We start from the raw sequence: 25,068 nt of genomic DNA, 5'->3' as shown, positions 1-25,068 counted from the left end.
CAACGTGTGGGAGCAAATTTTACCTGCCAATGGGAAGGCCCTTTTCACACATCTTTTAAAGTATCACAGTCAACAAGACCCAAAAAAGGAGTTTTGAAAAAAAGCAAGATACGATTTCATTTTCCCATTAATGTGATTGCCAATGTGGGTCTCAAGATCTGAAAATTGGAAGTTGTTTCTTCGGTAAAATTACTGTGCACACCTGCTCAGGTGAATTTTATTATAAATGATTAATGGATGATATTTTAGAAATTGGTTTATTTACTTGGGTTTCCTGCCAAACTTTGTAGAACCTATTGCGCCCTCAACAAGAAATCCAATAAAACAATACCTAAATTCTATACCAAGTTTTTTCTAATATATTTCAACCTTCAGTGAAATTATTTCTAACAAATTGAGAACAGACTGATGGTCAGTGAGACATAAAAGGATTTTAAAAGAGAAATACATAAAAATGAGTTGAGAGAAAATGAAGAAATTATTCAATCCTACAATGTTGATGATTATGAGTAAGTTGTATTTACATAGGTAGAGTAACATTCTGTAATTATTGTGCTCTTTATTTAGGCTGTGTTTTAAGTGCTTAAAAATGCTTAACAGAATTTGTCCTACTAAATGTGTGCCTGATTGGACTGCTAAGAGTTAACTACTTAGATTTTGTCAAATTTATAGGTCTACTTCTTAGATTTTAAGGTTTAATTGAACATGTAAGTGGTATTAAGTTTTTAGGAGAATCTAATCACTGAATCTTAATCAAAAACATTGGAAAAGAAACAATGAAAGATTGCTTTTGTAATTGTTATAAATTATGCAAACTGAAGGTAAAGATTTAAAGAGCAAAAAGGTGCCTGGAGATCATTTTAATATATGGGATAATAATTAAAACATGAGGACAAGGGAGTATTGCTTCCCATGTAGGAAAGCACTTCTTGAGAATTAAAGCACTAGCATTTCCACCAGAATGACTGTCACTGATAGCTACTTTACAGCTACAAGGTTATACAAAATGAAACCATTCACTACTTTGCAACAATTTTCCCAATTTGATTGGGACAATAGGTGATTTTTGTTAAAGTCCAAGTAAGGAACAAGTGAAAAGAAAAACATATTTGGAGTGAGACTCCTTTAATAACTGTATCCATTTGCAGAGAACAATAAATACAGAAATCACCAGCAGTACATGTAACTAACATTTTCCTTAGACACAGAAAGCACCTACTTTTATACAACATAATGGGTAACACTTTTATAGGGAAACAGCATTGGGAAAAGCTACACAACAGAAGAAAATTACAAGTAAAATGAAAAATTATTTGTTCTTGACCCCAAATACTGAGATTCCCGCTCCAGCTGTTCCACGGCAGGGGAAGGGAAGGTCGGCGGTGCGGGCAGCGAGCACAGCTCAGCTCCGGGCAGCAGCAGTCTGGGGTTGCTCAGATTGGAGCTGTTTGCCAAGATATTCCCTAAAAGACAGGAATAACATGACAAGGTAAGTTAGAATTTCAATGACAAAGAATCTCTTTCAAAATCACAGCACAACATACGCTATCATCTGTACTTACGTTAATATCTAAAAATTAATGAAATAGCCCGAGAAAACTAATCTTTTCCAAATTTCAAAAGTACCTGTACTGTATGAATTTTAAACACTCTATTTACCTTACACAAACGAGTCACTACACAGGCAAACTGGTAATTCTGCGCACAATTACAAGGCAATGCCAACTTTCCTGTTTAGCTGAAAGTCAGGTTTACTGCTGCTACCACTTCTGCAATCGAACACATTCAAAAATCGACTTGAGTATGAGTCCGATAAGCGGACTGATATACGGAAAACAAATTTCTCGATGGTCGAGAATACAAGAGCCTATACCTAGGGAGGAACAGGAGAGCACATGAGAACAAATCACTGAAACCCGCATCCCATCACAAGCCTGCACGGGAGCTGCCTGTCACGGAGCACTTACTGAGCACTGGGACCGAATCCACAGAACAATGACAAGAGCTGAGAGGACACAAGCAGTACTCACACTTTCTAGATGGGCCAACTGTGGCTTAAAGCAGTGGTCTCTCAACTTTTTAGATCACATTCTCCTTCAGAAAATAAATCGAACAAGCACCCACGATATGTGTATACTTAGCTCTAAATTACATACAGGTATCACTATTAATTCCAGGACAGAAAACAATCTTTTTTTCCATTTTCCTGTGAAGGGCTTGCCCAAGCTTTTGTTTCTGAACTACCTAATAAGGACAAGAAAAAGAGATTTTTTAAAAGAATATTAAAAGGTTCCTAGAAAAGGAAAAAGCATAGTTTTGGAATAAAGACACTGGTTTACATTCCAGCTCCACCACTTCACGGATGTGTTGGCTCCAGAAGTTGTGGGGTGAGGACATTTCAAAACGTTAACAGAAGGCCTCATGCAGGCACTGAGTGTGAAGGCACCTGGCCTGGGACGAGTAGTGGGCACACGGGGTCACTGTCATCCCCTCCTCTCCTCAACTGGCCATTCAACCTCTCCTTGTCTGAGCACCTCCAGGAAACTACCTTTGGGTACCACCAGTGTCTACTGGTAAGTGTGACCCTGCCTTTCTCCACAGAAGTACAGAAGAAGGGGACAGGGACGATCTGAGTGTTTTACTGCCCTGCTCTCCCCTTTTCTATCACAGCCTTAGTCCAAAGCTATCAAAGACATGAAGCAAGACTGAGAAAAGAAAGAAGCATTCAGAATAAGAAAGAGAGGGACTTCTGGGAACTAGTGTAGGTGAGGTGTCAGGCATGCTCCCAAAGGCTTCCAAAGGTGAACTATAATTTAAAAAACACTGTGGGGCTGGCTCAGTGGCACAGCAGTTAAGTTCGCACGTTCCACTTCTCGGTGACCCAGGGTTCACTGGTTCGGGATCCCAGGTGCGGACACAGCACCGCTTGGCAAAAGCCATGCTGTGGTAGGCATCCCACGTATAAAGTAGAGGAAGATGGGCACGGATATTAGCTCAGGGCCAGTCTTCCTAAGCAAAAAGAGGAGGATTGGCAGTAGTTGGCTCAGGGCTAATCTTCCTCAAAAAAAAAAATTTAAAAATTTAAAAAAATAAAACACTGTGAGATGGACTGAAATTTCCCATGGCATGAAAATGGTTTATGGTCTTTTTGTAAATCCTTGTAGGAAAGTTTTTATCACTGACTCATTAATTTTGGGTGTCATATTAAAGCTTATAATATATTCTTGTGTTAACTAGGAACTACTCTGATATACTTTAGACAACGGGGATCTTATTTGCAACGAACAGCAAGTAAATAGTTCTGTCGAATTTATGCAAAGACCAAAAGGGAAGCCATCCTATAAATTTTATTAGACAGGAAAAAACAAGAGTTCATAGTCACAATCAATGCTGCCTCTCTGGGGAAGCATGCAACCAGGGAGTATTTGTGACTGGAGAGCTTTGTTATGTTTTGTTTTGTTGGGGGTGGGGGAGAGGAGTGGAAGATAATATTCATCACAAAATTTCCATATTATATATATTTTTTTCCTACATACACCTAAGGAATTAAGCCTGAAATTACATATGCTTCATTTCAAGAGAGCCTTCAAATGTTCCAATTTGGAATGTTAGACTGTTTAATATAAAGGGTAGCAGAACGTGCCACCCCAAAATATGCCACTTTGGCATACTGTTTTGAGCTGTAGGCACCTAAAACATGGCAAATGCAGGGAGAAGCTTTCTCTGAACTCCTTATCTATCTCAAGATAGATCCTCCAAAAAGAACTCAATTATGATAAATCCCTTCCCTGGGAGTTTCATCAACTAGGAAGGATTGACTCTTACCACAAGAGAAGAGACTAGAAGTCCGTACCACACCCAGAACTTGGTCACAAACTATCCTTTCTCCCATCTATTCTTCTAAAGGCCAATCCATCTTTCCTAAAAATTACTTAGTCTCCCCTAAGAGGCCTATATCCCCTTCCCTTTTCCCTATTAAGATAGAATTTTAGCCTAAATTCTAAAGCTACCTCTTTGAGTCACCCATTTTTTCATGGCTATCTCTCATGGGTACCTGAGGTACACATGTTAATAAACTGTTTTTCTCTTGTTAATCTGTCTTTTATTACAGGGTGTCAGCTAAGAACTCAGAAGGGTACAGGAAACCTGTTTTTCCTCCCCCTCAAGAGTTATTCCTTAGAAAACATTTAAAAAGTGTACTCAAAGACACCATGCCACCTTCCAAATATAATAAACTTCAGTTCTTTAAATAATGGGCCGATGTCGAGGACCATGTACAAAGTCTAAGTTTCTAAGACAACAGTGGAGAGAATGTGGTAAAGCATCCCTGAGCTCAGTGCTATGAACCACTAAGTGACCAGCAAGTGTCCTGGTGGATTGGGTCACACACAGAGGCTCCCACCTGCTCCACGCCTTTCAGAGACAGGAAGGGGAGTTCACTTCCCGCACCAGATTAACTAATATTGAGGGGACAACAGTGAACACTTAGAGGTGGGGAATTTCTTCACAAAGAGACACTGCTGAAGCAGGGTCAAAGTAGGAGGAAATTAAAACAGAGCCACAGTGAGCTGTTCCGGCAGAGAATTTAAAAACACTCACAACCATACCTTCCTCCCCACCCGTCTCCTGCACCTTTGTTTTCCTGGTCTATTATGGATAACATCCTCCACTATACTCTCATTTTTTCCTACATACAAGGCGGCCCTGAGTCATCACTTCTTCTTCATGACCTCAGTGCCTGGCCTGTAGAAAACTCAGGGCCTCCTTTCCTCTGCCTGCCAACTAAGGTGTATGCAATTTAGGATTTAAGTGAAGAACAAGGACACATACAGATGTAAAGGGTTCACCTGAGAACCTGCACTTCAAGAGCCCCAGATGGAACTTTGTGAGCCTAACTTGAGGTATTGTAGAGGTCACAAAATGCCAAAAATCTAACAGAAGAAGAGCCCACCATGGGACCCTGGAAAGAAGAACCAAATGTCCTCCTCAGGCTTACTTGAAATTGGTATGTTTGCTATGGGCATGTGGGTTGCTAAATATCAGAGGGAGCTGAACCAAGGCTCAACTGAAGAAGACACTGTATTATAGAAAGAGGATCTAGCCTATACAAAGCTTTGGGAAAAATCTACTCCTTTGAATTTGGCTCGTTAAATGCTATAGTCTGCTCCCATGATGTCAAATGGCAACATGCAGTCAATTAAAACATTCCCAAGACTCACATAGGTCTACCTCTGAATTCTCTGTGACCCTAGCCATAGGGAAGTCCTACACGAAGTATATGGGACTGGGAACACAGAATGGAGGCTACGTTCCACACTTCACTACAAGCCATGGTGGAAACTGAGGACAGGTAGGCTCACGCATTATCCTCTTATCTTTACAGCTTCCCGGTGAGGTGGGTGTTATCAACTCGACTTACAGGAGAGGGAATGGGGCCTGGGAAAACTTCAGTAACTTCCTCAGGAGCAAAGTGAGCAAAGCTGGCGAGGGCTCAGATCCTATTCTCTCTCTACTGTCAGGCTGCCTGGCCTCCAGTAAGAGCCCAGAAAGGTGCAGAAAGCAGATACTGCTCCTATTTTTATACACTAGAAAATAATGAGAGGGTGTGAATAATTTCTTCAGGTGAAGGTTACATTACTGTCAGGTAAAAGAAAAAAAATGATGAATTTTACTTCAAGGGATTATAATGCATCTATAACAAAGGATTCAAGAAAGTTATTTTAAACAAATTAATCTGAGTATTGAGTCAGTTGTTCTCTCTCCACATGAAGACCAACACAGCAATAAAAATGCAACTTATAATTCACTCAAAAAGTGCCCAATTTGTACCAGCAATCCACAGGATTTGACATTAAATCTTTGCTTCTATGACTTAAGCAGCAAAATTTGAGACCTGTAATATTTTCTCATCTTTAAGTTCATCCATAACTTAAATCATTTCGGATTCCAACATCTCTGAAACTGAGAAAGGGGGCAGTCTGAAGACCCGATCTCCTTTTAAAAACTCCCAGTACAAAACAGCTCCCAAAAGAGATCCTGTCACATGCTGAGAATCAGTTTACATGTGATTAAGAAATACCTGTTTCATTCTCTTGTCAACAGCCATCAAAGAGCTACACTTCAGGATCTATGATAATATTGAAAAACTGCTCTCCAGTTCCCAAGAAAGCTGAGGTTCGAAAGAGGTGATTTGAAGATGATGTTAGCTATCTAGATTCTATGCTGGTAGAAGCTAGGGCACCAGGCAGCATTTACCTGGCCCGTATTAACTCCTAGAACAACAGAAAGGCCTTTACCGTACTACAATTAAGTGCCAAACCTTCACTATATTTACAGTTGTTTAAATAGTCAAACATTTTTATCCTCTCTTTAAAACTCTAGTTAAAGACACTGACTCTGCTATCATTCAACATGCTACCTTCACCTATATAATTTAAGCACATGGTAACTTCAGTTATATAATTTAGCACCAGAAACCACATGGTGACTTCACCTATATATTTAATGCCAGGAAAAAAGTGAATTTTCTGCTGACAAACACATTTTGCTGCCAAAAAGCTCAGGAGAAAACCCACTGTTACTATCATTTTTGTATTATTTTCTCTAGTCTCCTTTCAGTGTGTAAAATTTTCATAACTAAAATTATAATGGACTTAGAATTTTATATCCTACATCTTTCCTTGAGTTCACCATATTAATTACTAAAACTACAACTGAATCATAATTATATTTCCTTAATGGTAACTATCCTATTTTGGAAAACAAGTGGGTATAATATAAATCATAACTGAAATCTTCTTCTCGGAATGTACAAAAACAATTCATTTTTCAAAATAAGCATATACTTCTTTACAATACAGACTTCTATTTGGTAAAGAGAAAAATAAATTTTAAATATTTTACATAGTCTTGCTTTCTTTAATGCTAACTCACTATAGTTTAGTCATAAATTAAGTTAATCCTCCAGCTTTTATCATGATTTTGAATATTACGCACAAAGCAAATTTTATGAACTGATTTTCCTGTGAAACAAATGAACTGTGTAAAAATCACAGCCTCCCTCCCCTGCACCTACTTTACAGAAACATGTAAATTCCAAAAGTAAGTACATACAAATTGTTTCCACAATACTTTAAAATCTCAGCCTAGGAAAGCTAGTGATCAACATCACAACGTGTACCACGTTTTGGGGCCTGCTATTTACTAAGGACTGCACTAACTGTGTGACATACATTTTATTTACTCTTCATAATAATATCCATAAAAGCTACAGTTAACCCCCATTTTATAGACAAGAAACTGGAGTTTAGCAACGGCAAATAACATGCTGCAATGTTAGGATAACTAGCTAGTGGCAGAGAGGGTATTTGTACCCAAGTCTTTCTGATTTTAAAACTCAAAGTCTTAATCACTATATAGTACTGCCTCATAGTACATTATTCTACATCCCACTAGCTGAAGATATATTATTGTGTAGATATGAGAATAAAGAGCTTAAGAACACCACAGTGTGACTCCTCAATTTATTTTCTCAAATATGCTTTCAGAATCACTAGCCCTTTCATTTTATAATAGCATCTAAATTCAAAGATAAACAGAATAGCAATATGCCTAAAGAAGTGATCCACAGAATTTTTTTAAAAAACAAAAAACTAAAGAGGTCAGTGATTCTAAAGGTAGAATCTATTTATGTGAGTTCTGGTCCTAACAAACAAAAACGTACATTTTAAAAGCAATTGCATTAAAGTTTATTATAAAAGCAATTCAGGCAAAATTCACAATAACAAAGTTATTTTTTCCTACAGTAATTCCAACAATCAAATCTTTTTAAACTAGCTATAAAATCTAAATATCACTAGCCAAATCCAGCATTTCTTTTTCTCTAGCTCGTATTCAGGAATCATTCAGCTTTATCATTAGATCAGCAGTGTCCTACACTCTTTATCATTTTTCTAATGTATGGTTATGATATGCAGTGCACTGAGCCACTCAAACTGTCAGGGTTGGCAGCAAGTGTTCCTTTTCCTTTTATCTTTTTTTTTATGATTTTTTTTTTTTTAGAGCAGTTTTAGGTTCACAATAAAATTGAGAGGAAAGTACCAAGGATTTCCCATATATATCCAGCCCTAACACATGCACAGCTTCCCCCATTATCCACATCTCAGATCAGAGCGGTATATTTGTTATCAAGAAAGAACCTACACTGACACATCATAATCACCCAAAGGCCACAGTTTACCTTAGGGTTCACTCTTGGTCTTGTCCATTCTATGGATGTGGACAAATTTATAATGACATACAGTCACTCATCACTTTACACGGGGGATACATTCTGAGAAATGCGTCATTGGGTGATTTTGTCACTGTGCAAACATCACAGAGTGTACTTAAACTTAGATTGCATACTCTATTACACACCTAGGCTATATATATATATAATCTTATGGGACCACTTTTGTATATGTAGTCTGTCACTGACCAAAACGTTGCTATGCAGTGCATGACTGCATATCCACCATTATAATATCACACAGAGTATTTTCACTGCCCTAAAAACCCTCTGTGCTCCACCTATTAATCCCCCTCCCCACAACAACTGATCTTTTTACTGTCTCCATAGTTTTGCCTCTTCCAGATGTCATATAGTTGGAATCACATAGTATGTAGCTTTTCAGATGGGCTTCTTTCACTTAGTAATATTTAAGGTAACTCCATGCCTTTTCCATGCCTTTTCATGGCTTGATAGTTCATTTCTTTTTAGTGCTGAATAATATTCCATTTGTCTGGATGGACCACAGTTTACCTATTCACTTCCTGAAGGACATCACTGGTAGCTTCCAAGATTTGGCAATTATGAATAAGGCTGCTATAAACATTCACGTGCAGGTTTTTGTGTGGAGATAAGTTTTCAATCCCTTTGGGTAAATACCAAGGTGCGCAATTGCTGGATCATATGGTAAGAATATGTTTAGTTTATAAGAAACCATCAAACTGTCTTCCAAAGTGGCTGTACCATTTGCATTCCAAGTAGCAGTGAATGAGAGTGCCTGCTGCTCCACACCTTTGTTAGCATTTGGAGTTGTTAGTGTTCCAGATTTTGGTTAATCTAATAGGTGTGTAGTACTATCTCATTTTGCTTTAATTTTCATTTCCTTGATGACATATGATGGTGGAGCATCTTTTCATATACTTACCATCAGTATATCTTCTTCAGTGAGGTGTGTGTTCAGGTCTTTTGCCCATTTTTAATGCAGGTTGTTCTTTTATTGTTAAGTTCTGCATATTTTGGATAACAGCGCTTTATCAAACGTTGACTTCTGTAAATATTTTCTCCCAGTTTGTGGCTTGTCTTCCAACTCTCCTGACACTGTCTTTCACAAAGTAGATTTTTAAAATTTTAATCAAGTCCAACTTCTCAATTATTTCTTTCATGGATCATGCCTTGGTGTTGTTATCTAAAAAGGCACCAACAATGTCATTGAGGTATTCTCCTATGTCATCTTCTAGGAGCTTTATAGTTTTGTGTTTTTTACATTTAGGTCTGAGATTCATTTTGAGTTAATTTTTATGAAAGGTTTAAGGTCTATGTCTGATTCATTTTTTGTAATGCAGATGTCCAGTAGAATTTGCTGAAAAGACTATCTTTACTCCACTTTATTGCCTTGTTCCTTTGTCAAACATCAGTTGACTATATTTATGGGAATCTATTTTTCTGGGTTCTCTATTCTAGAGTTCCATTGATCCATTTGTCTATTCTTTCACCAGCATCACACAGTCTTCGTTACTGTAGCTTCATAATAAATCTTGAAGTCAAATAGTATCAGTCCTCTCCTTCTCCTTCAATATTATGTTGGCTATTCTGTGTCTTTTTTCTTTTTTTTTAAAGATTGCCACCTGAGCTAACAACTGTTGCCAATCTATTTTTTTTCTTTCTGCTTTTTCTCCCCAAATTCCCCCAGTACATAGCTGTATATTTTAGTTGTGGGTCCTTCTACTTGTGGCATGTGGGATGCTGCCTCAACGTGGCCTGATGAGCGGTGCCCTATCCGCGCCCAGGATCCGAACCAGCGAAACCCTGGGCCGCCACAGCGGAGTGCGCGAACTTAACCACTTGGCCATGGGGCCAGCCCCAATATTCTGAGTCTTTTGCCTCTCCATATAAACTTTAGTATCAGTAATTTGCTGGGATTTTGATAGGAATGCATTGAATTTATACATCAAATTGAGAAGAACTGACATCTTGACAGTATTGAGTCTACCTATCCATGAATGTGAAATCTCTCTCCATATATTCAGTTCTTTGATTTCACTAACAAAGTTTAGTCGTTTTCCTCATATAGATCTTATACATAAAAAATGTGTTAGATTTATACTTAAGAATCTCATTTTTAGGGGTGCTAATATAAATGGTATTGTGTTTTTAATTTCACATGCCACCTGTTCATTATTGGTATACAGGAAAGCGACTGACTTTTGTGGATTAATCTTGTACCTTGCAGCCTTGTTGTAATCACTTATTAGTTCCAGGAGGGTTTTTTTGTTCAGTTCTTTAGGATTTTCTACATAGACGATATGCCATCTGTGAAAAAAGACAGACAATCTGTATACCTTTTATTTCCTTTCCTTGGCTTACTGCATTAGCAAGGACTTCTAGTACAATGTTGAAAAGGAGTTGTGACAGGGGACATCTTTGCTTTGTACTTGATCTTAGTGGGAAACCTTCCAGTTTCTCACCATTAAGTATGATGTTAGCCACAGGTTTGTTTTGTTTTTGGTAAGGAAGATTGGCCCTGAGCTAACCCCTGTTGCCAATCTTCTTTTTGCTTGAGGAAGACTGTTGCTAATATCTGTGCCAATCTTCTTCTATACTGTATGTGGGACACGACCACATCATGGCTTGATGAGTGGTGTGTAGGTCTGCACCCGGGATCCAAACCCACGAACCCCGGGCCACCAAAGTGGAGCACACGAACTTAACCACTGTCACCAGGCCGGCCCCAGCTGTAAGTTTCTTTTTATAGATATTCTTTATTAAGTTGAGAAAGTTCTCCTCTATTCCTAGTTTACCAAGAGCTTTTATCATGAATGGGTATCGGATTTTGTTGAATGCTTTTTCTGCATCTATTGATATGATCATGTGATTATTCTTTTAAAACTGCTGATGTGGGTTACATTAATTGACTTTCAAATACTGAACCAGCCTTTCAGATCTAGGATAAATCTCACTTGGTTGTGGAGTATATTTCTTTTTATAATTGTTGGATTTGATTTGCTAATATTTTCTTGAGGATTTCTGTGTCTATGTTCATCAGATATATTGTCTCTACTTTTCTTGTAATGTCTTTTGTCTGGCTTCGGTATTAGGGTAACACTGGCCTCAGAGAATGAGTTAGGAAGTATTCCCTCTGCTTCCATCCTCTGAAAGAGATTGTAGAGAATTTGTCTAATTTCTTCCTTAAATGTTTGGTAGAATTCAACAGGAAACTCATCTGGACCTGGTGCTTTCTGCTTGGAAGGCTATTAATTATTGATTCAATTTCTTTAAAAGATATAGGCCTATTCAGGTTGTCTATTTTTTCTGGTGTACATTTTGGCAAATTGCGTCTTTCAAGGAATCAACCCATTTCACCCAAGTTATCAAATTTGTGGGCAGAGAGTTGTTTATAGCACTCCTTTATTATCCTTTTAATTTCCATGGGATCAGTAGTAATGTCTCCTCTTTCATTTCATTAGCAATTTGTGTCTTCTCTTTTTCCCTTAGTTAGCCTGGCTAGAGGCTTATCAATATTATTGATTTTTTTCAAAGAATCAGCTTTTGGTTTCATTGATTTTCTCTATTGATTTCCTGTTTTTAATTTCCTTGATTTTTTATTATTTCCTTTCTTCGGCTTACTTTGGATTTAATTTGCTCTTCTTCTTCTATTCCCTAAGTTAGAAACTTACATTATTGATTTTTGAGCTATCTTCTTTTCTAACACATGCATTTGCTGCTACAAATTTCCCTCTAGGCACTGCTTTCACTGTATCCCACAAATCTTGGTAAGTTATGTTTTCATTTTCATTTAGGTCAAAATATTTTTTAATTTCTCTTGAGATTTCTTCTTTGACTCATGTTATTTAGAAGTGTGTTGTTTAATCCCCATATATTTAGGGATTTTCCATTTCTAGTTTAATTCCATTGTGGTCTGAGAGCAGACATTGCATTATTTCCATTCTTTCAAATTTGTTAAGGTGGGTTTTATGGCCCAGAATGTGGTTTATCTTGGTGAATGTTCCATGTGAGCTTGACAGAAATGTGTATTCTGTTGTTGTTGGATGAAGTACTCTATAGACATCAACTATATCCAGTTTATTGATGCTGTTGTTGAGTTCAACTATGTCCTTACTGATTTTCTGCCTGCTGGATCTGTCCGTTTCTGAGAGAGGGGTGTTGAAGTATCCAACTATGATAGTGGACTCATCTTTTTCTCCTTACACTTATATCAGTTCCTGCCTCACATAGTTTGATGTTCTGTTGTTGGGTGTATACATGTTAAGAACTGTTACGTTTTCTTGGAAAACTTACCCCTTTATTGTTATGTAATGTCCTTCTTTATCCCTTATAAACTTTCCTTACTTTGAAGTCTGCCTTATCTGAAATTAATATACCTATTTCTCCTTTCTTATTACTGTTAGCATGGGATATTTTTCTCCATCCATTTACTTTTAATCTATATGTGCCTTTACATTTAAAGTGGGTTTCTTATAGAAAACATATAGTTGGGTCAGGTTTTCTGGTCCACTCTGACAATCTGTCTTTTAATTGCTGCAGTTAAGACCATTGACATTCAGAGTGATTACTGATATAGTGAGATTAATATCTACCACATTCATTATTGTTTTCTATGTATTACCCTTGTTTTTTGCTCCTATTTTTGTCTTCTATTTTTTCTGCCTTTTATGGTTTTAATTGAGCATTTTATATGATTCTATTTTCTCTCCTTTCTTAGCATATCAGTTATACTTCTCTTTTTTACTTTTTTTAGTGGCTGCCCTAGAGTTTGTAATATACATTTATAATTAATCCACATCCACTTTCAAATAACACTATACCACTTTACGGGTAGTGTGGTACCTTATAATAACCAAATAATCCTAATTCCTTCTTCCCGTCCCTTGAATGATTGCTGTCATTCATTTCACTTATATAGAAATATACACAAATATGCAGAACCAGAAACCAGAAGTCTGTCCTTTTCCTTTTAAATGCTAGTTCCTGGTCAGCAAATAGTTACAACCAAAAGCAATCTGCACAATGCAGAGTATGCCTCTAAATGACTGCATTACATACAAATCTAGTTATGCAATGTGCAGTGTGGGAGAAATGTCTGTGTTGTTATAAGAACTTTTAAGAAGAAAGTTTATTTTATATTAGTTATGAAGATAGGATGTAAGCAAAGCCCACATTTAAGGCTTATTATAGACTCTTTTTCCTTGAATTATATTTAGAATGTAACACTTTTAAGTGCATGAGAGCAGAGAGGGTGTCTGATTTATCTTCTTTCAGTATTTAGATCAACGCCTGGCATATTCTATGAGCTCAATAACTGTCAAATGAAAACTAATTGAAGAATCCTACAGGGAAGTTAGAATCTGAAAAAGGATACATTTTTCTCCTACAGGAAAATGTACTGAAATACCAGGAGAGACAAAGATGTCTGCAGTTAAACCTATCAAGTATTTCATAATCTAAGCCAGTTCATTAATACCAGAATGCTCAAACAAAATTAAAAATTATTTTAAATTAGAGTCTGCTTATAACACAAGAATGCTCAACAAAATCCACAGTGAAGAAACAGTATTTTAGAAGGCAAGTTCAATGTTTTAATGATATGTAGCGGAAAGCCAATTAAATCAGCTTTATAATTAAGCTTAAAAGATCTCCTAGCCTACAAAATTATTCTTTAGAGAATCATTTCCCCCACAAGATATGCAAAAACTAAAATAAAACAAAGCATGTGGGTAGTTGTTCTTCCAACATGAATTCATAATCACCTGAAATGAGTCTCAAAGCTATTTAAAGAATAAAGAAGATTATGCAAATTTGTAACACTACATACAAGGAGATAAGAGGTTTTAGGTTTGTCTGATTTTGTTTAGTAATTAACAATATCAATTATAAACCTTGGGAGTCACCAGCCTCTTGTCTTTTATTTTTCCTCCACATTCAACTTGTCTCCAGGCTTTACAGATTCTCTCCTCTTTAACCCCTGATCCTGCCTTACTAAATGGGCATCCTCATAATGCATGGCCTGGATTGAATCTGAGGTCTCCTTACTGGCACTTTTTCCTCCAGTCTTACCCCTCCAAAACCACTAGTCCCCACTGTCTCTAAAATAATCTTCCTAAAATGACACTGTTATTATTTTTACTATCCCTCTGAAGTTTTCCAGTCTTCAGGAAAGAGTTCAAACTCTTCAGCACGGAAAAGATGGTTTTTTATGATCTGGCCACTGCTTACGTCTCCAACTTTATTTTTAGCTTCAGAACCAGACTCCAGCTGTCTGGAACTACTGGTAGTTCCCCAAGTGCGTCAGGATCTCTCTGCCCTTGACGTGTTTGCATACATAGCTCTCTCACTGGAATCTACCCCCCACCCCCCAGCTCCCCGTCTCTTCCTTTACTGGCTAACTCCTAATCTGTTAACAGCTGCTACATCCCCTCTGCCTAGAACCTTCCCCAGCCTAGACTGGACCTACTCTCCACTGGCTGCATAGACCTTTCCCACAGTATTACAATGAAGCCTGTGCTTGCCACACTCCACCACAGAATGGCCGACATGACTCACACAGTACAGGAGTGGCATTAAATACTTACTATTCAATGAACAGTCTAGCTTTTCCCCCAAGAAGATAACCAGTAAAGTTAGCTTTGTTTAAATTTGTAAGTCCAATACGAATTTTAAAATACATGATTAATGGACCTACCAATTATCATCACCAACCTACTCTGTCAAAAACTAGCTTTCAAATTAAAATGAATTTCATTTAGATAAAATCTACAGCTAGCTATTTTTTCAGTTAATAAATCAATAAAAGTGGCATAACTATTTTAATGATTCTAATTTCTTCAACATTTCAAACATCAAAACATAAAAATTTTTGGTAATGCCTGACATAAGAATTAGCAAATATTAATATTCAAAGGATTACAAATAACTTTTCTAAAACTCTTAAAGGAAGAACGGCTTTTAAAAGAACATGAACCCCAAACATAATCACAGCTTCTTCAATTATCTATGCCAATGGAGGTAGGTCATATGGGTTCCAAAAACCTAAGAATCAAAATCAAATCTATTATTTATAATTTTAATACATAAGAGTATATATAGCAGATTTAAGTTCATACAACAGATTACATGTAACAGATAACTTGCTTTTATATTATCCTTTGGAAGGAATTCTGTGTTTTAAATTAATGTTAATGACATTTCTAAAAGCATAACCTATGAGGAAGTTCATCTGAAGACCACTGACCACTGAAAAGAAATCATTAATGGAGAAAACACACGGTGAAACTTTTAATTAGCAAAATGTAGGGTAAATCAAAATTCTGTTTTAAACATTTTAGACCACAACTTATACTCAAAACTATGCCAAAGATCATCCAAGTAAAAAATGTAATAGCAGCTGCTCCAATAATTATCTATTTTTCTAGAGCTATGCCAACATTTTTGACGACAGTAAATATTCTGTTCTATAGACAAAGCTATACATTTTCTTTTATATTCAATAATCAACCTTGATTATATGCCTATAATTTATCATATTTGATCTAATTTAACGCAATATTAAGGCAAGATAATTTCTTTTTGCAATTTTCTCCAAATTGGGAGGCTCTATTATTTGTTCTAAAGTTTCAATTTAAAAATTTATTTCAGGAAACTAATTTGTCTCTATTTGTCACAATATAAGAAGCCTATTCTTACAGTCCCAATTTTCTTAAAGTATATATTTAATATTTTAAATCCAAGGTACTCAAAATATTTTATTTCTACAGAGATAACAAAGCAACAAGGTTAAAGTAAATCACGGCTACTGAATTCTGAATAGATACTATTCTACCATGCCACCAAGAGGAACTTTAGGATATTACTTAAAGAACAGAGGCCTAAACAACTAACATATTCTGCTATCATCCAACAAATAACTTCTGTATTCTTGAAATCCCAAGACATAAAAAAAGACCATAAGAGAAGTATGAGAAATATTACTTCAAAGAGATTACAAATGACAAAGAGGTGTTTTTTTTAAATGTATGCTGATAAATAACAAAACATAGATAATTCCAAATACACGTAGGTACTTGGAGGAAGAAAAAACAGGTCTTGAAATTGCCAGGTTATAAATCGCTACTTTAAAAAAAATTTTAATGGCATTTAATACAGGTTTAATATATGTTTTTTAGTATCTTAAACTACTATATTTAATGTAAGTTATATAATTCATTTTCTTGACTTCACCATTAAATGGGTCTAACAGCAAAGTGATTAACTGAGAAAGAAATCACTCACATGACTTAAAAAGCCAAGACACCCAAAAAAGAAGCAAATAATATTAATTTAACCTGTGAAACTTGAATGCTATGATGAAAGCTATATTTACCATATTAAAATACTTACAACTCATATTATGTCTATTCCTGAAAAGATTTGGGAAGATGCTTAACTTAGGGCTAAGGAGTTAGGCAGAGTTAAGTTTCCTTAGACGTTCATTTTCTTAACACCTAGGAGGTAAGTCACTTTTCCTTTCAGGGGCAACAGAATCATCACTGTAAACCTAAAGTCAAGTTGGGAAACGGGGGTGGAAAGATCTCTCTTTTCATCAACAAAGAGCCAGGAGCAGCAGGCAGTGATTAAATGAAGCAAAAAGAAGGGAAAGTCAGGCAATCAGCCTACTGGGGCCAATCCATCAGTTCCTGTTTGTAGGAAAGAAGCGTCTGATTGCTGGGGAAGATCTATACATAGCCAGCCTTTCTGCACAAAAGCCAGAGTGTGGGAGGAACAAAAGGAGAGAAGAGATTCAAAAAATTAAATCATTCAGCAAACTGCAGATGTGGTAGCTGCAATTGAGACAGAAAGGGCAAGGACTTGGGGAGAAAAATGAAAAAGAATGATCAGGACAGTAAGCAACAGATACTGACAATGAAAGCAAGCAGAGAAGAGATAGGAGGAGATGGACGAGCTGCACAGCAGTGCCATCTGAATGCCAGCACAAAGCCCCCACAAGCATCTTGTTAAGAAGAACTCAAATTGTGTACGTGTAATGGGCAACTGTACTGCCACTAGGCCTCAAGTACGCCTTACTGAATAGTATGATAGTGTGGAATTTGGGGTTACACAGACCCACATTCAAATCTAACTCCCATAAATAGGAGAACTTGGGCAATTACTTAACCACTCTTATGCACTGGACTTCATATTTATAAAAATGAGAACAGTAACATCTATCTTGCAGAGATGTATAAAGATGAAAAAGGTACTGTATGTTGCTGGCTAGTGCCTCTATGTTAATTCTCTTCCCTCTCATGATCTGGAATAGGATTGTTCCACTCCACTTCCATCTGCTATCTCTAGCACATTCAGTAATTGATAAAGAGTGGGAAATACTCTGAACATTTTTAAAGAACTGTATTGCTTCCTAACCACTATCTAACCACACCACCACCCTCAAATTAAAAGTCTGGAACATAAAAAGTTAAATCTTTAGCTATGAGGAAAACGTATTCAGCATAAATTGGATACCTATCCTCCTCAATTTACCAATTTATTTCAATGAATATTTATTTGCTAAACTAGTCCAGACAACAGAGTTTTAATGTCATCAATAGAAGGGATATTTGCCAGGGAAGTCTGTCTACACAGTTAATAGCAGACAATCACTACCTACTTACTTTTCCCTAAATAACAACGCCATCCTGCTTCCTCAGGGCCTTCCCTCCATTAATCACCTGGCTCTTCAATCTTCAATTTCTCTCCCTCCAACTTTCTTCTGGAGTCTATTTAAACAAATGATGACAACAAAAATCCAATCTCTACCTCAGGCCCCACACTAAGCACTATCCTTTCTTCTCCCTCTCCTAACGAAGGTTCTAGAAGGGGATGACGGCACTAACTTTCCTTACTTTTTCACCATCCTCAGCCTGCTGCAACCTGCCTCCTGTGGCTGCGAAGGGTCCTGGCCCAGGTCACCAATGGAATTTTGCTGCCACATCCAAGCTACACTTTCAGTCCTCTTCCTCATCCTCTCAGCTATATTTTACACTGCTTAACACTTACTCAGTCCTTCTTGAAATATACCCCTTTCCTTTTGCTTCCCCAATAGCATATGTTCCTGGTTTACTCCTCATTTTCCAGCCATTTCTCCTTAGAATCAGTCTTTCACTCACCTTCACCCTCCTTGTACAAAATCTACTCTTTTCCTGTTGGCCCCTTAAATGTTTTTGCCTCATTCCCTAACCGCGGTTCCTAACCTTTCGTGGATCACAGACCACTTTAAGAATTTGATGAAAAGGATGGTCCCTCCTCACAGAAAATAATGATACACACATTTTTGCACACAATTTCAGGGAGTTAATCCAAACATCTCCTAGGCGAAGAGACCCTGTTCTACACATACTTTTATGGGGTCATCTCATCCATTGTCATGACTTCAAACCTTTCTCTGTTGATTACTTTAGATCTATCACTCTAGCTTACAGCTTGCTCCTGTACTCCAAACCTATATTTCTATCTTTTGGAATTCTCCTTGGATATAATACAGAGACATCAAATTGAGTGTGTCCAAAAAAGTCAACTCCTCACTGCCACTCAAATTCTGTTCCTCTTTCGTCAAGTAAAGGAGAAATGAGTGACCAAAGAACAGGCCCAGCAGGAAGCAAGACAACTTCCCATGCCCAGGAATTTGGAAGGACATACCCAAACTGAGCCAGCAGAACGTAGAAAGCTCAACCGGAAAATCACAAAGAAACTGAGGTTTAGCCTGCTGCTGTCATGACAGGGTCTTGAGCAGAAAAGGCAGTCTATGGAAAAGAACTAAGCAGACAGGCTGCATACACGAGAAACCATGTGGAGAAAAGAAAAAGGAGATGGAAAAAGTTGCTGCCCTGCTTCTGCCAGCTTTCTGGTTCCCAGTTTCAGTGGAACTGTGTGAACTTCACCTAGGATTAGATTCTGTGAGCTACCCTGATATCTTTTTAATATAGCTTCTTACCTTTAAACAAACTTGAGCAGGATTTTGTTTGTCATGAACAAACCATTTCTGGTGAAAATAACACACAAAAACTGCTCAGACCTTAGTTTACTAAGGTATTCTTTCACTGATCGAACCAATTACATTCCTGTTTTGTTCTGGTAGAACCATCTAGTGGTTAATTTGTTTCTATAAATTTATCACCTACGTTAGTTCTTGTGCAGCTTCTATTTAAATGTGTAGGATCTACTGACAATCTATAAAAAAATGGCGAAGATTTTTTATTAATTATCACTTAAGGATAAATTTTTACTATCCCTTCAGTTTTACCAAAAATTTAAGTTAATAAATTGGAACATATATTCTTACTTAACATACTTCTCGAGAGAAAAATAGTAAAATTGTTGTAGGTTGTCAAAACGTGATAAACTGGATATATTTGCACATGCAGAATATGCAAAAAATATCTTAGAAAATAGCTGTGTGTATGTATATATGTATACACACACAATTTTCTTATGTAGGCAGAACAAATTTAGGCAAATGAAAAAAGTAGAGTCTCAAAATTATGCTATTTTACTAACATTTTGCTATTTTACTACTATTTACTACTATTTAACATTACGCTATTTTACTAACATTTACTAACCATGGACATATAATTGCCTTATCAAATAAGACAACTCATTCAATTATATGTCTAATGACTGAAGAAAGCAAATGTCTACAGTAATCTAAATACCTTATGATTAACTTTCTTAAAATTATATTAATGTTGGAGAAAACTCACTCTTGGTTTACCAAATAAAACCTCTAGTACTAACTTCTAACGAAAAGCATGGTTAGGAGGTATTTTTCTAATAGCTTTATAACGTCTGTCATAAAAAACACTCCAGAAGAGATCAAAGACACGTCATTTTAAGACACTCACAACTGAGACAGGAAGCTGATATTGAGTCACATTTCTCTCAAGATCACTACCTGAAGTGAAACTTATCGAATAGTACTTAGGTGCTAGGAGGAAAGAAGAAATGGAAATAAAATTCTTACTGGCTAAGGAGAGCTAATTTCTGAAATGCAAAATGCCTGTCCATTCTCTCTTCCTCCTCTAGTATCCCAACACAACCCAGACAAGATTCATTACTGACTGCGGTATTATCCCTTCTTAAACTTCCATTTCCTATGCACTGATGAACAGAGACTGCTGACTCAAAATGCACTATACCAATGAAAAACAAAATCCCAAAAGATATTTTGCATCTTTATAGTAATAACTGGGGCTGGCCTGGTGGCACAGCACTTAAGTTCGCACATTCCGCTTTGGCAGCCCGGGGTTCCCCGGTTCAGATCCCAGGTGCAGACGGACAGACGCACCACGTGTTAGGTCATGCTGTGGCAGGCATCCCACATAGAAAATAGAGGAAGATGGGCACAGATGTTAGCTCAGGGCCAGTCTTCCTCAGCAAAAAGAGGAGGACTGGGGGCGGATGTTAGCTCAGGGCTAATCTTCCTCAATCGATCCATCAATCAATCAATAATATAGTAATAACTGACTCAGGCAAGAAACACCAATGGATGCTAAAAAATGAGTGAAAGTTTGTTGGGAAACTCATCAAATATTTACAATCTCAAAACCCCTCCACACAGACTACTTACTCATTATGAAGGGGTAAACAGTTCACTTCAGTGGAGAAACCTAACGGATATCACTTTAAGCAGGTGATCAAAGTTACCACCACCAGTAATAGGGCAGACTGACTCAAGAGCTTCCTGACAGAAACACTGAGAAGGACATGACATCACTTCCATGGTGTTCCTGCCAAAAATGAACATCCTGAATCTAATTAGGAAGAAACATCAGATGAACTGAAATTGAGGGACATTCTACAAAGGAACTGGCCTGTAGTCTTTAAAAATATCAACGTTAAGAAAGATCAAAAACTGTTCTATTTAAAGGAGACTAAAGAGACACGATAAATAAATGCAATGTATGATCCTGGATTGGACAAAAAACATTTGCTACAGACAACAGTACAACAACAGACAGGGAAATTTGAATATGAGTTATATATTATAGTACTGCATCGTGTACCATGGTTATATAAGAAAACTTCCCTGTTCTTAGGAGATATGTGCTGAAGTACTTAGGGTTGAAAGGTCATAATGTCTGCCACATAGTTTCAAATAGTTGAGAGAGAGAGAGAGAACACACAAATGTGGCAAAATGTCAACAACTAATGAATCTAGGTGGAAAGAATACTAGTTCACTGTATTGTTCTTGCAACTTTTCAGTAGTTGAAATTCTTCCCAATTAATAAGTTAAAAAAAAGAAAACACTTTCCTTTTCACACTTCTCTTTTCCATTGCAACCAGAAGGATGAAGACTACATCCTAAGGATAGGGGAGCAGGAAGGCTGAAGGATCCTGGTTCTTTTATGACTTTGTTGAGCTGCTGTACCAGCTCTGGACTTGCCAACACGTACAGTTCACGTTATTTGAGAAAGCTAAATCCCTTACTGAAAAAAAAATCCTAAAAGAAGTAAATTGGTATTCAGATTACTGTGATTATATTACATTTTCCTGAAACACTAAGACAGTGACCATGACTTGGAAGGTAGCCTTTTAGCATTAGTTCAGCTACTCCCAGACTCCCAAATTTCAGTTGTGGTGACACTGCTGCGGTCTCCCACATACAGCATGCTCACAGGGTGCCTGTGCCTAGAAGTCCTTCCTAGACTCTCACCTCTTCTTCACCAACCAACTCCTCTTGATGCTTAAGACTTAGTCCAAGTGTCACTTCAGGAAATCCCTTTTGAAGGCCCAGAGTGGATGAGGCATAGTTCCCAAGCTCATATGACACCTATTCACACTTCCGTCATAGCCCTCATGACGCTGCACTGAACCTATGCACTATGCCTTTATTTTCTACTTCAGATCTATTTCAGCACATAATCAAGTATTTACTCAGTATTCCTGCCCATGCCTAAATTAGAGATGGGAGGGCTAATCCAAGAGATAAAAGTAAACATTCCCTAGACTGGGAAATTAACTGGATACAAATGGAGCAGCACAGTTTTTGAACCAAACACTAAAATGTTTTCTCGTAAGATACTTCTGGTTTAGCAAGGTAGGAAAAACTGTCATCCAAGAAACTGCTTTTGTTTCAGGCATCTGCAAACACCTAACTCTTAAGGAAAGTGAGGCAAAAAGTTTCTGAAGATATGAGAAGTACAAGGAAGTGTTCTAGAGCTTTGATGCTGTGTACATATAAGATATACAGTATTTTAGGAAAACCTCTGGCCCTTGTACTAACATTTTGGTACTTTTTTACTAAATTCATTTTTACAAATATAAGTAAGGACTGGTGATAAACTTCATTTACTTCATACAAGTGGGTTTAAATTTAGGGTCGGTACCTACTGTATCATTGCATAATTCTTTTAAAATGTAAATTTAATTAAAATTCAATTATCTTTATTTTTTTAATTTTATTGCAGTAACACTGGATTATAACATTATATAGCTTTCAGATGTACATCATAATATATTTCAAATTCTGTGATTACATTATGATCACCACCCAAAAACTAATTATAGTCCATCCCCTTATGTATGAGCCTAATCATCCCTTTTGCCCTCCCCACTCCTCACTTCCCATATGGTAACCACCAATCCAATCGCCGTTGTTATGTGTTTGTTTGTCGTTTTTATTTTCCACTTATGGGGTGAGATCATACGGTATTTGACTTTCTCCCTCTGACTTATTTCACTTAGCATAAAATCCTCAAGGTCCATGCATGTTGTCACAAATGGCCAGATTTCAGCATTTCTTATGGCTGAGTAGTATTCCATTGTGTAGATATACCACATCATCTTTATCCATTCGTCCCTTGATGGGCACCTAGATTGCCTCCAAGTTTTGGCTATTGTGAATAATGCTACAATGAATATAGGGGTGCATGTATCTTTATAAATTTGTGTTTTCAAGTTCTTTGGATAAAAACCCAGCAGTGGGATAGCTGAATCATATGGTATAGCTATTCTTAATTTTCCAAGGATACTCCATATTGCTTGCCACAGTGGCTGCACAAGTTTGCACTCCCACCAGCAGTGTATGAGGATTCCCTTCTCTCCACATCCTCTCCAACATTTGTTGTTTCCCATCTTGTTAATTATAGCCATTCTGACCGGAGTGAGGTGATACCTCATTGTAGTTTTGATTTGCATTTCCCTGATAGCTAATAATGTTGAGCATCTTTTCATGTGCCTGTTGGCCATCTGTATATCTTCTTTGGAGAAATGTCTGTTCAGATCTTTTGCCCATTTTTTAATTGGGTTGTTGGCTTTTTTGTTGTTGAGATGTATGAGTTCTTTGTATATTTTGGATATTAACCCCTTATTGATAGACGGTTTGCAAATATCTTCTCTCAATTGTTAGGTTGTCTTTTCGTTTTGTTGATGGATTCCTTTGCTCTGCAGAAGCTTTTTAGTTTGATGTAGTCCCATTTGTTCATTTTTTCTTTTGTTTCCCTTGCCTGGTCAGACGTGGTACATGAAAATATGCTGCTCAGACCTATGCCAAAAAGCGTACTACCTATGCTTTCTTCTAGAAGTTTCATGGTTTCTGGTCTTACATCCAAGTCTTTAATCTATTTTGAGTTGACTTTTGCGCATGGTGTAAGGTAATGATCTACTTTCATTCTTTTGCATGTGGCTGTCCAGTTTTCCCAACACCATTTATTGAAGAGACTCTCCTTTCTCCATCGTATGCTCTCAGCTCCCTGGTTGCATATTAGCCATCCATAAATGTGTGGGTTTATTTCTGGCATCTTGCTTCTGTTCCATTGATCTGTGTGTCTGTTTTTGTGCCAGTACCATGCTGTTTTGGTTACTATGGCTTTGTAGTATATTTTGAAATTAGGGAGTGTGATACCTCCAGCTTTGTTCTTTTTTCTCAGGAATCCTTTGGCTATTCGGGGTCTTTTGTTGTTCCACATAAATTTTAGGATTCTTTATTCTATTTCAGTGAAAGATGTTGTTGGAACTTTGAAAGGGATTGCATTGAATCTACAGATTGCTTTAGGAAGTATGGACATTTTAACGATGTTAATTCTGCCAGTCCAAGAGCCCAGAACATCTTTCCATTTCTTTGTGTCTTCTTCGATTTCTTTCAACAACGTTTTATAGTTTTTGTTGTACAGATCTTTCACCTCTTTGGCTAAATTTATTCCTAGGTATTTTATTCTTTTTGTTGCAATTGTAAATGGGATTGTATTCTTAATTTCTCTTCCTGCTACTTTGTTGTTAGTGTATAGAAACACAACCGATTTTTGTATGTTGATTTTGTATCCTGTGACGTGACTGTATTCATTTATTATTTATCAAAGTTTTTTAGTGGATTCTTTAGGGTTTTCCATATATATAAAATCATGTCATCTGCAAAGAGTGACAGTTTCACTTCTTCTTTTCCAATATGGATCCCTTTTATTTCTTTTTCTTGCCTGATTGCTCTGGCTAGGACTTCCAATACTATGTTAAAAAAGAGTGGTGACAGTGGGCATCCTTATCTGGTTCCTGTTCTTAGAGGCATAGCTTTCAGCCTTTCTCCATTGAGAATGATATTTGCTGTGCGTTTGTCATATATGAACTTTATTATGTTGAGGTATTTTCCTTCTATACCCATTTTATCTAGAGTTTTTATCATAAACTGATGCTGTATCTTGTCAAACGCTCTCTCTACATCTATTGAGATGATCACGTGATTTTTATTCTTCAGTTTGTTAATGTGGTGTATCACGTTGATAGATTTGTGGATGTTGAACCATCCCTGCATCAAAAC

General features: G+C 37.0%; 1 protein-coding gene across 6 annotated transcripts in view; it reads right to left on the bottom strand.

The window, feature by feature from the left end:
• Window positions 1-1,108: 1,108 nt before the first annotated feature.
• Window positions 1,109-25,068, bottom strand: part of ATP6V1H (ATPase H+ transporting V1 subunit H) — a 129,737-nt gene continuing 105,777 nt past the window's right edge. For all 6 annotated transcript variants that reach the window (XM_070631639.1, XM_070631638.1, XM_070631641.1 and 3 more), the window contains one exon: window positions 1,109-1,463. In XM_070631639.1, coding sequence (XP_070487740.1) covers window positions 1,403-1,463 — 61 coding nt within the window. In that variant the 3' untranslated portion in view covers window positions 1,109-1,402. The remainder of the gene's footprint in view (window positions 1,464-25,068) is intronic.

Source organism: Equus przewalskii, chromosome 8 (assembly GCF_037783145.1).
Source record: "Equus przewalskii isolate Varuska chromosome 8, EquPr2, whole genome shotgun sequence".
Taxonomy (NCBI): Eukaryota; Metazoa; Chordata; class Mammalia; order Perissodactyla; family Equidae; genus Equus; species Equus przewalskii.
The sequence above is the reverse complement of the archived record's forward strand: the minus strand, read 5'-3'. Positions and strand labels throughout refer to the sequence as shown.